The 12,136-nt window shown below is 36.4% G+C and overlaps 1 protein-coding gene across 2 annotated transcripts; it reads left to right on the top strand.

Annotated features, from left to right (window-relative positions):
* The first annotated feature begins 3,856 nt into the window (after positions 1 to 3,856).
* LOC123542192 (ras-related protein rab-11.1-like) lies at positions 3,857 to 11,659 on the top strand. 2 transcript variants are annotated; one of them, XM_053531005.1, is made up of 5 exons: positions 3,857 to 4,352; positions 4,637 to 4,696; positions 7,235 to 7,437; positions 7,888 to 7,981; positions 11,053 to 11,659. In XM_053531005.1, exons 1-5 carry the CDS (start codon positions 4,168 to 4,170, stop codon positions 11,171 to 11,173), a joined length of 663 nt encoding a protein of 220 aa, XP_053386980.1. In that variant the 5' UTR covers positions 3,857 to 4,167; the 3' UTR covers positions 11,174 to 11,659. The 2 variants fall into 2 exon arrangements, with proteins under 2 accessions (XP_053386980.1, XP_053386981.1); XM_053531006.1 differs by having other exon boundaries at positions 3,884 to 4,352; positions 7,888 to 7,968.
* Positions 11,660 to 12,136: the final 477 nt, after the last annotated feature.

Here is a 12,136-nt window from a genome sequence, read left to right as displayed (position 1 = left end):
CTCTTGTTAGGTTAATAGGTTAAAGGTCAAGGTCAAATTGAACCAGGACACTAGAACTATTGTTTACAGTGAGCAAGTTATTTCTGTTTCTTGTGCAATTACTGAATGCATCAAGGGGGGCATTTCGTGTTCGACGAGCTCTTGTTTGTATGTAGCATTGCCTTGTGGTCCTCTACCAAAAGTATTCAAATTATGCCCCTGGGGGGAAAGAGGCGCTGCCCCGGGGGGTGGGGGAGTCTTAAGTTTTACATAGACTTATACAGGGAAAAAAAAACTTTAAAAATCTTCTTGCCTTAAACTGCAAGACTTAGGCTTTTGGTATTAAGTATGTTGCCTTTCCTAGTGTTTATCTACCAAAAATTTTCAAATTATGTCCCTAGGGTGAAAAGAGGCCCTGCCCTGGGGGTACCAAGTTAAACATAGACTTATATACGAACAAAAATAAAGATCTTCTTGTCTAAAAGTTCAAGGCCTAGGCCTTTGATATTTGATATGTAGCATTGCCTGGTGGATTTCTAACAAGTTTGTTCAAATTGTGCCCCTGGGGTGAAAAGAGGCCCCAACCCGGGGGTCACTTGTTATAATTATGAGTTAAAAAAGAAAAAATACTTCAAAAATTATCAGATCATATTTCCTGGACTGTTTAATCATAATTACCTGATGACCCCAAGAGATTAGGGATCATTTGACTTTTACCTTAAACTACTGACCTACTTTCTTGATTTTTAAGATACAGCCTTGAAATTCGGATGACATGTACAGTTTTTGCACACCGATATTAAAACTGACTTTCAGTTACCATGAATGTGACCTACTGACCTACCTTTTTAATATTTTAGCATCAGTTCGCCATTTGAAACATGTGGCTCATATTACTCAGGTGAGCGATTCAGGGTCATCATGACCCTCTTGTTTTGTGAGTTATTGTGATCGCTGAATGTCCGTCGTCTGTCTGTCAACATTTGGCTTGTGTATGCGACAGAGGCTGAATTAGTAGAATCAAAGAAAAACTGTGAATGCAATAGGGGCTACATTTTAGGCAGGAAATTTGATGAAAATGTTTGCTTTGATGAAATTTAGGTCAAGTTCAGATATAGGTCATGTTGGGTCAAAAACTAGGTCACCTGGTCAAATCAAAGAATAACCTTGTGTATGCAATAGGGGCTGCATTTTTAAGCAGATCTTCATGAAATTTGATCAGAATGTTTGTCTTCATGAGAACTAGGTCGTGTTCAAATATAGGTCATGTTGGGTCAAAAACAAGGTCTCCTGGTCAAATCAAAGAAATACCTTGCCAATGCAAAAGGGGTCGCATTTTAAGCAGGATATTCATGAAATTTGATCAAAATGTTTCTTTTGATGCAATCTAGGGCAGGTTCAGATATGGGTCATCTTGGATCAAAAACTAGGTCACCCTGTCAAATCAAAGAAATACCTTGTGTAAGCGTTAGGGGCTGCACTTTAGACTTGATATTCATGAAATTTATCCTACTGATTGTTTTGATGAAATCTAGGGCAGGTTCAATATGGGTCATCTTGGGTTAAAAATAGGTCAACCGGTCAAATCAAAGAAGTACCTTGTTCTAGCTGTTCTCGGGTGAGCGACCTAGGACCATTTGGTCCTCTTGTTTTAGAGTGCCCGTATTTGCTATTCACTTTGTATGGTCTTTTATCCTGGATAGTTTGTGGCTCCTATTTAGTTTTAGGATAACAGAGACAAATGTCAAGGTCACGGTGTCTTTGGTGTGAAAAAAGGAGTAATTTCCATAGTATCTTTCCATAGTATCTGATAAGAACACCAGTATATCTAGCATCGAACTTTATGTATATATTGTTTCTGAACAGTAGATGGACCGTATTTATTTTGCTCAGGTACGTCTTTGACATATGGCGGCGGTGTCGCCTCAAGATCGGCTAGTTGTATATTAGAATTGGCACTTGATTGTTGGGCTTGTGCATCTTGCATGGGTTTTTTTTCATTTCTTATTTCTTTACTTCGTTTTCTGTAAAATTAAGAATTTAAGCAATTACTTAAGTTCTTTTTTCATGAAATTGGGGCCAGTGTTTCGAACTGGTTGCCTCTCAGCTCTATGTCGCCATATGAGGAATCCATTCTTGCTGATTCTGCCCACCCCAACCCTGCATCTGTTGCGGTATTTAGCCTGCTAAATTTCTGAAATGGACTGGCCCATTATTCAGTTTGGGCAATACCATTTATTATTCTAAAGGGTGTTCACTGATAATTCACTGACTGAATAGCGAACAGTGCAGACCATGAACAGACTGCACGAATGTGCAGGCTGATCTTGGTCTGCACTGGTCGCAAAGGCAAAATTACTTGCCGACAGCAGGACGTGAGGTCTTTCTCCTCCCTTTTACCATTAAAAGCTGGAAAGTCTGCTTAAAACCAACCAAATTTAGACAGACAAAATGAGCCGCGCCATGAGAAAACCAACATAGTGGGTGTGCGACCAGCATGGATCCAGACCAGCCTGCGCATCCGCGCAGTCTGGTCAGGATCCATGCTGTTCGCTAACAGTTTCTCCAATTCCAATAGGCTTTAAAAGCGAACAGCATGGAGCCTGACCAGACTGCGCGGATGCGCAGGCTGGTCTGGATCCATGCTGGTCGCACACCCACTATGTTGGTTTTCCCATGGCACGGCTCAGATGTCTTTTTCCATGCTTTTTCTTGATGCTTGGAATAATTTTTTTAACGAAACTGTAAAGTTCAGAGGTTTTTTGTTTGAAAAGCATAGAATTCATTTGAGAGAAAATGAAAAAGAGCACCAGTATTTGAATATATGAAAACAGTTCGGCATTTATTTTATGGTTTAAAAACTTTTACATGTTAACGATAATCTATTTATAGCTGTACATGTATTTTACCGGCGTATTTTACTTCCTGATACACACCATTATAAATGTATCAAACGGCCAAATAGTCCAAAAAAAACAAACCATTTAAGACAGCGCGTAACGCCTTCTACTGGTCGCTGTCATACAACATCCCGATAAGCCAAGTGACAACGAATGAGCAAGACTGTGGTAAATGTTTGACGTGCGAAAAGTAAACAAAAAAGTATTTGTTATTCGCCGTCGATAAAAATAAATCTCACATCCGTGTATGACGAATTTGAAAATTTACTAAGTTGAAATTACTGTGAATGAAAAACGATGAACAGAGAGACGCTAAGGGCATCATGTCTGTCTCGTGCCAGGATTGTATTATAAAACGCTGTCACTACTGCCTTACCAAAGGAGCATTTGTTATCAAAGGTATATTTATTAATATTTTATCTTTCCTGTCAGTTGACCTGTATTTAATTAAGAACATCTTATTGCTTATTTGTGAAACAAGAGAGGATACGACACTCTCCAACATCTGCCGGTAGAATCTATGTTAATATAAATTTTGATGTGTTTGATATCTTTAATAAAATTTCCTCTAGGCTGAAAAAGAATGTATTTTGTTTCAGTTATTTTGCTTGGAGACAGTGGTGTTGGAAAGTCGAAACTAGCGTTTCGAAACTAGCGTTTCGTTTCTGTTATGATATTTTTTCCCCCGGTACATTTCAACCTGCATATATCGAGTTAAATTTTGGCTGCTCTAACTTTTAAGGTGATCAGTCACATTTACGCAACATTTGGATATTTTTCACTTTTCTTATATTCTTTTACAGTTATATTTAAGGAAAAAACTCTTTACATGGAATTAGGTCCCTATTAGAAATGTATATTTTATTGACTTATAAAAATTTGTAATTAATCCCCTATCATATATAGGGTATTTCTTCGGATTTCATTGTTATTTTCTAGAGTTTGAAAACAGCACATAGCTTTGAAAGTAATTTATTTCCATTCTATCTTGTTTGCGCCATCAATATAGGCAAATGGGAGATAACAATTTTGCAAACATGCATTTCCATTTAGTTTCTTGTAAATGCTAATCTCCGGAAAAAAAATGTGGTATCGTTTAATACCATTTCTATTGCAAAGTATGTTAATCAATTTTATGGTTAAGAACTCAGAAAATTTGATTTTTAATAATACCTCTAATGAAAATCCAACATGCATTAAGTGCCAGGGAGCATAAGTTTTGACAATCTACAACGTTTCATCCTTATTTGATTTCGCCATTTTCCGGTTGTGACGGTACTGATTGTTGATGACCGAAGAATGCCGAAGTAACAGACGAGAATACGGAACCGCACGGAAATTGCCGATTGTCCTACTAAGTTTCGTTCATGAACGATTCTGTTATTCTTTCTACAGAACCATCGAAATTGAGGGTAAAACAGTGAAGTTTGACGTGCATGAGTTTAGGGTCCCTTTACCTGCCGCTGAGGCTGCGTAAGTATTACGTTTATGATATATTTATTTATTTGTTGGGTTTGGAGTCGCATCGACACAGTTCAGGTCATATACCGACTTCTCCAGCTTTTGATAGTGGAGGAGGACCCCAGTTGCCCCGCCGAGCATTGTTTCAGGCGCGGATGGGCACTTGCAGTCTAATTACAGATACGTATATATTGCAACAGATCCAGCTATATGGTCTATTTACAGACAATACTTGATCTATTTACAGATCCAAATACTTGCCTATTTACAGATCCGTATACTTGTTCTATTTACAGATCAGTTTATGGTCAGAGACCACCAATTCAAAAAAGTACAGAGAACTTACTGGGAATGAGGTAAGTTTATACCTGGGAATAAGGTAGCATCTGTGCGTTCTGATTGGTCAGTCATGTAAACAAACCCAAGCAGTGATTATTTCTTTCAAAATTGAGATTTTTTACTACATTTACAGTATTTTATTATACATTTTGACAAAATTTGCTACATTTTATGTGTATTGAAAAAAGTTTTATCAAACGAATTTCTCCCGCCATGCCAACGATGTAAACAGGGAGTCATCTCGTTCACACGAAAATTACTTAAATAAAGTATCACTATTCATATGTTTTTCGTCCGATATTTTGGTAGAACTAGGATACTTCTTGAAATATGTGATTAGATATATATGTTTCGATTTATAGAAGGCCGTACACGCCTTAACCTTATAATGTAAGTCTATGGGAAAACAATTGGCTGTCTGTAACCATACTATAGTATGTAATTTATTCACAGATCGGTATACATAGTCCATTTACAGATCCGGCTTCATATTCTGTTTACAGATCCGCATGCATAGTCTGCTTACAGATCCGGCTTCGTATTCTATTGTGCAGATCCGTGTATTTAGTATATTTACAGGTTCTGCTACATGATCTATTTACAGTTACTTCTACATTGTCTATTTACAGATCTTTTAAGTCACCAGAACACAACGCGCTCAAGGTGAGCTACTAGTAATTGTGGCCACTCCGCCAGTCGTCTGTTTCTCCGTCTGTTCGTCCGTCAACTTGAACATTTTCTTCGAACGAAATCTTCTCTAAAACCATTATTAATGAAACTTCGTCCTGATGTTTCTTTAGTGGTCCACTTCCATGTTTGTCCAATGAGGCTGATTCGTTGCACATAAATGTCACCAGAGAATAGAATAATCTTCAAACAATATCTCCTCCTTTTCTGCCTATCCGATTTTGAAAGAAATTAATGTTCAGGGACTTCTACCAAGATTGTTCAATTTATTCCGCTACATAAAAACTTGGCCATCAGGGAGCTCTGGCGACCATCAAACAAAGTTGAACACTTACATTAGCAAGGGGTCACCTAAGGAATTTAAGTAGTATTATTTCAAAGAATAGTTTTTGTAAACTTATTTTAAAATTGGACCAGCAGTTTCATAGATATAGGAAAAAGTGACCATGCCCACTCGCGGCCATTTTTTTAATGAAAAATTGGTGGAGGGCAAATCGACGATCACTTGTGTAAAAATATTTTAAAATCAGGCCAGCATTTTCTGACAAGCTGGAAATGTCGGTGTATGGCCTGAATTGTGTTGATGGGGCTCTAAACCAAACCAGTAAATAAATTTATCACGTCTGTGAAATATTGGTATTAACCTAGTTTAATAAAACTTTGACGATGACGATTTTGAAACGATTTCACGGAAATGTTTCCTTGGGTGACACTCTACTACTAACTTGTCAAAAACAAAACAATCGTGGCTGAGATTGGTCTATAGATTTCCCTGTTTGACTCTATCTTCTCACCTGAATCTGTAGTCTATGTTTCAAAGTAATAATATCATATGGCATACATTTTTCCTGTTATACTGTTTAACCCTTAGCCTGCTGGCGGCAAGTGATTCTGCCTTTGCGACCAGCGCAGACCAAGATCAGCCTGCACGTCCGTGCAGTCTGATCATGGTCTGTACTGTTCGCTATTCAGTCAGTAAATTTTCAGTGAACACCCTTCAAATCATAAATGGTATTGCCTAAATTGAATGATGGACCAATCCATTTTAGAAATTTAGCAGGGTAAGGGTTAAGGTAGTTCTGCACGTTCAGATCGAATTTTTTTCTACAATGTAGAATTTGCTTAAACTCTGATTTTTTAAAACTTCAAAATAAACTTCGAAAATTCAACAAATAAAAAAGACAGGCCGATCCTGTATTTGATTTTTTGCTAGACTGATTTGAAAAATTTGGACTTCACTGAATTTTTCATTATGGAAGTCTATGTGAAAATCTCAACTTTCATAACATTTTCGCGAATAGATTTTTTTTTACAATGTAGATTTTAATGAAACTTCTCACAGTTGTAAATTAACATATGGTCTATAATGTGGTGAAATAAAATGTATAGGTCTTAGTGCTAATTTTTTTTATAGATATTTGACCATTATTAAAGCGAACAGCACATTTCAAGCTAATTTCAAGAGGTTATATATGATAACATGGTCAACTTTTAACTTTAGAAAGATCGTAAACGCGTCAATGTAATAAATTTACTCATGGGTTGCCATGAATTCATAAAATGATTTTCATTTCCGTATGTCGAATCCAGCATTATTCTATATTTCCCGGAAAAATGACATAACGCCATCACTTCCGGTTTATCAAACGTGCAGAACGGATAGCCCTTTTGAAGTTGCGAGACCGAAGACTCTCAGTTCAGCGACATGGAGCCATTATGGTTCTCTTATTTATTATGTATTTACATATCCGTCCGTGCGATCTATATACAGATTATCTTATATGTTTTCTTTTGGCAGATTTTATTTTTCTGTATGGTCTATCTATAGATCATGCCACATGCATTAATTCTACACGTTCTTTTAACAGATTATACTTCAGGAATATTGCCGGGGCTATGTTGGTGTATGACGTCACCAAACGTTCAACATTTGAACACGTAGAGTATTGGCGGAAACAAGTGCGTGAATACGCAGGGTACCATTCTAACGTTCCAATATTGTTGGTAGGAACCAAGTGTGATTTACAAAACCAGATTGAGGTGACTATGGAGGAAGCTTGTATTTACGCAGGTACTAATACGCGAATAAGACGCTTTAAGCTTTCCTTAAGCTGACGCGCATTTGTATAATCCAGGACTGTTTTGAAATCTGGTTTGACTGATATTTTGAGAGAATTCAGCGACTAAAAGATAGGTTAACTTGCTGCATCCTTACAAGAGACTGTTAACCGATAGAATGGGTTCCTAGTTTTGTTTTCCGCCGTATTTGCCATCGGACCATCCCTCTCCATAGTTATAAGTTTAGGCTACAGAATGTTTGGCACAGTCAAAGGAATATGGCGCTACTGCCGTTCAGCAATTTTTTTTTATTCACTTTCACATGAAGTCATCGCATTTCAATCCCAAAAGAACGTATGAACTAAAAAGTTAACTGCTTTAAAAAGTAAAGGGTTGACACAAACTAAAAGGTATTGTCCTTTTCATATTATGCGTAAAACTTTTCTTTGTCGTTTTATTTCAGGGAAGAACTCTATGTCATTTATCGAAACCTCTGCACGAAATTCAACGAACGTTAACACAGCATTCGAAAATTTATTCAAAGGTACAGATAAAGTGTACGTTTCATTTAAATGTAGATGATAGTAATATACGCATAGGAGCTAGGCTTCTTGATATTTGCATCAAAATCACTCGTTGAATTGGACGAAATGTTTCTGAAAAAGTTCCTTTTTTCAAAAAAAAAATGGTTATAACGAAAGGGGGGGTCCCAGTTAGGTGTCTGCGCAAAATGTTTTTTGATTTTATTAATATTTTGTGGTAATATACCTACATGTATTAAGTTTCATTAACAAGTGTTATTGTTACCAGTTTTTACTTACTTCTATAGATATTCATATTTAAAGTGGGTGGGGTAATCTGACATGTGACCAGCCAGGAACACAATTTCTGTTATTCTTTTAAAAATGGTTCTAACTTTTTACCTGAAACTTTCATGATAAAATAACTATGCAATGGAGATTCACGCAACATGTTGCATTTTAAATTGTACTGAATGCTTTTTTAATCACAGAGCCACAAAGTGGTCTGATCAAATTTACTGATTTTCAATGGACGAACTTTACCAAAAAGCTAAAACATTTTTCATTAGTTGAGATATTAAGGTGTTATTTTCAGCAGATATTGCAAACTAAATAAACATTAAAATGACAGTATATCAGTATATTTCGATTAGTATTGGTTGAGTGGTACACTCTCAAACTGGGAAAAAGTGGGTGGGGTAAATAAATATTCGAAGCAACACTACAAAAATTGTGCAGTTGTTACGAAATGGCCTCAGATTGTCTATTTCTATCTTAATTGTGCCACCAAGAGTGGTGGGGGCATATAGATTTGCATTTGTCCGTGCGTCCGTCCGTCAATCCGTCTGTGCGTCCGTCCGAAGTTCGTGACGCGCTTAGATCAAAAAGTATTTGATGTAAATTGATGAAACCTTGCAAGAGTCTTTATCATGATTTAAACTTGCACACCTTCTATTTTTCATCTGGCTCCGCCCCCTAATTTTAGAGTTACTGCCCCTGGAATATAAAAAACGCACATTTTCACCTTGTGACACGCCTGCTTCAAAAGTATTTGATATAAATTGATGAAATCTTGCATGAGTCTTTATAATGATAATGAACTTGCACATTTTCTATTTTTCGTCTGGCTCCGCCACTATTTCTAGAGTTATGGCCCCTGAAATAGTAAAAATTGCACATTTTCACCTAGTGACATGCCTAGCTCAAAAAGTATTTGATATAGATTCATGAAACCTTGCATTAGTCTTAATCATGATATGAACTTGCGCATCTCCTATTTTTAATCTGGGTCCGCGCCCTATTTCTAGAGTTATGGTCCCTGAAATAGTCAAAAATGCACATTTTTCACCTTGTGACATGCCTAGCTCAAAAAGTATTTGATATAAATTGATGAGTGTTTATCATGATATGAACTTGCGCATATACTATTTTTATCTGGTTTGCCCCCTATTTCCAGAGTTATGGCCCCTGAAATAGTAACTGATAAATGCAAATTTTTACCTAATTATGTGCCTTACTCAGAAGTATTCTCGTTGCCTTACTCAGAAGTATTTAAATGTAAATTCATGAAACCTTGCTTAATCTTTATCATAATGTGACCTTTGCACTCATGGCACTTCTGAGAATTTTAGCATTTATTACAGAGTTATGGCCCTTGAAATAGCTAAAATATTGGATTTTTTGTTTGTGATGCTCATAAAGTAAAATGGTATAGAATAATGAATCCTTTTCATAGTTTTTTGAGGCTATACCCCATTAAGACTGCAAACATTTGAATTATTTCCCCTTATTTGTGACAAATGTACCATGCGAGGGGTAGCGGGGTGGGGAGGGGGACACACCCTGTGTCCTACAGACACATCTAGTTTTATTAAATACAGACGTGGTTGATAAATTTTAACAATTTTTTTTCACTTTAATAAGACTTTATACATGTGTGCCATGGAAAAATCAATGCAGAAATTTAATGTTAATTTGAACAATAGCTTTCCTCAAAATATACTGCCTCAGCAAAACATTTTGTTAAATACTTGAGCTTTCAGGTTAATTTGGTTTGTCTACATGTCATGTTCAAGGTCCATGCTTTTTCCATGACACACATGTATAAAATGGGATTTTTTTGTTAAAATCTATCAATCAATGCTGTATTTAATAAAATTAAGATAGTAATAGACAATCTGAGGCCATTTCTTAACAACTGCACAACTTTTGTAGTGTTGCGTCGAATATTTATTTACCCCACCCACTTTTTCCCAGTTTTAGAGTGTACCACTCTTCCAATATTAATCAGAGTATACTGATATACTGTCATTTTAATGTTTATTTAGTTTGCAATATCTGCTGAAAATAACACTTTAATATCTCAACTAATGAAAAATGTTTTAGCTTTTTGGTAAAGTTCGTCCATTGAAAATCAGTAAATTTGATTAGACCACTTTGTTGCTCTGTAAAGAAAAAAGTATTCAGTACAATTTAAAATGCAACATGTTGTGTGAATGTCCATTGCATAGTTATTTTATCATGAAAGTTTCAGGTAAAAAGTTAGAACCATTTTTAAAAAAATAATAAAAATTGTGTTCCTGGCTGGTCACATGTCAGATTACCCCACCAACTTTAAATGTGAATATCTATAAAAGTAAGTCAAAACTAGTAACAACAATACTCGTTAATGAAACTTAATACATGTAGGTATGTTACCACAAAGTATAAATAAAATCAAAAAACATTTTGCGCATACACCTAACTGGGACTCCCCCCCCCCCCCCCCCCCCCCCCCCCCTTTAGGTCTTGAACTATTGTTCTGTTCTTTGCATCTTCTAGTAATTTCAAAGTTTACACTGCGAATTCTGAGCCATTTACAATGTTCGCCGATGTTTCTCAAAAGTCCGTACCCGAGTGGTTCGAATAATATTGTCATCACGAAAGAAAGCCACCCAGCTGTCACGGTCGGTGGTTCTACCTGGGTGCCACCCGCTCCCTCCACCATGAAATACAATTTGACCTAAATTGATCAAATTTGGACGGACGAAAATGCCTTTGCTGAAAATGTTTTGAAATATATATTTTCACAACATAACTATCCTTGCATAATTCATTTAAAATTTCAGAGGTTCACTGTTCAAAAGATGTAGACGATTGTTCCTTCTTTGGGAGATCGAGAATAGACATATCGAATACAAGAATCTGTGGAATTATTTGAAAGAATTATCAACAACATGCTCATGCTAAAAGATGTGTCTTTTTATGGGTATAACAGTACAGCAAGACATTGGTTTTAATACGAGCGCAGTGCAGTACCAGGCCTTTAACTTCCAAGTATGACCTTGACCTAGTGACCTTGGTAGTTCGTTTTGCATGTTGTCTTGATGAGGTTAACCATTGATGCGTTTTATGAAAATCTTCCCTGAGGTAAGGAAGATAAGGAGCAGACACAGACGGAGAGATGGGCGGACAGATGAAGGGACCAAAAGACATGTGACTCATTTACTTTGTATCTGTTATAAGGAAATCTAATATCAAATGTTAAACTAGATGTGTTTTCTTAAGCTATGGCATTTCAAGTATTTCTTTGATTTGACCTTTGTTAACATTTTTCTGATTTGTTCTAGTGACCTATTTTTTTACCCAAGATGACAAAGTTTCATCTTCACCTGACTTTATAAAGACAAACATTCTGAGCACATTTCATACGGATCAGGCAGAAAATGTTCACTTTCCAGTGTTATTCTTTATCAATTTGTCCCAGTGACTTGGGTTTTGATCAAATGACTCTGTTCCAACCTTGACCAAGATTCTGTAAAGCAGCCTTTTGACGTTTTGTGTAAAGTACAAAATTTGGTCTTGTGTAAAGACAATTCTGGGAAATGACCCCAAATAACCCAGTTTCAGTTTTAACGCAGAATACATAAACTCAAATATTCTTACCAAAGTTCATGCTGATCAGGCAGATATGGCCTCTTCAGTGGTCTGTTATTCGACTACGTGACCACATTCATTTTAACTTGACCTAGACACTCGGAGCAAGTTTAATGTAAAGACAGTTGAAAATAATTCTATGATTTGATCTAGACTTGTATCCCAGATTTTTCAGTATCGAACTTGCCCAAGCTTCCATCGAGGGAAACATTCTGATCAAGTTTCATCATTTAAGATTGGGCCAAAATAAGACAAATGGACAAATGGTTCAGTATG

The sequence above is a fragment of the Mercenaria mercenaria genome, chromosome 19, assembly GCF_021730395.1.
Source record: "Mercenaria mercenaria strain notata chromosome 19, MADL_Memer_1, whole genome shotgun sequence".
Taxonomy (NCBI): Eukaryota; Metazoa; Mollusca; class Bivalvia; order Venerida; family Veneridae; genus Mercenaria; species Mercenaria mercenaria.
This window is presented reverse-complemented; position numbering and strand designations above follow the sequence as displayed.

Bases quoted from the DNA above. Each gene is read 5' to 3' on its own strand.
- LOC123542192 (XM_053531005.1), top strand. From the start codon at position 4,168: ATGACCGAAGAATGCCGAAGTAACAGACGAGAATACGGAACCGCACGG. The intron at 4,353-4,636 runs GTAAGTATTACG...TTCTATTTACAG, and splicing joins TTACCTGCCGCTGAGGCTGC to ATCAGTTTATGGTCAGAGAC. The intron at 7,982-11,052 runs GTACGTTTCATT...TTAAAATTTCAG, and splicing joins TTCAAAGGTACAGATAAAGT to AGGTTCACTGTTCAAAAGAT.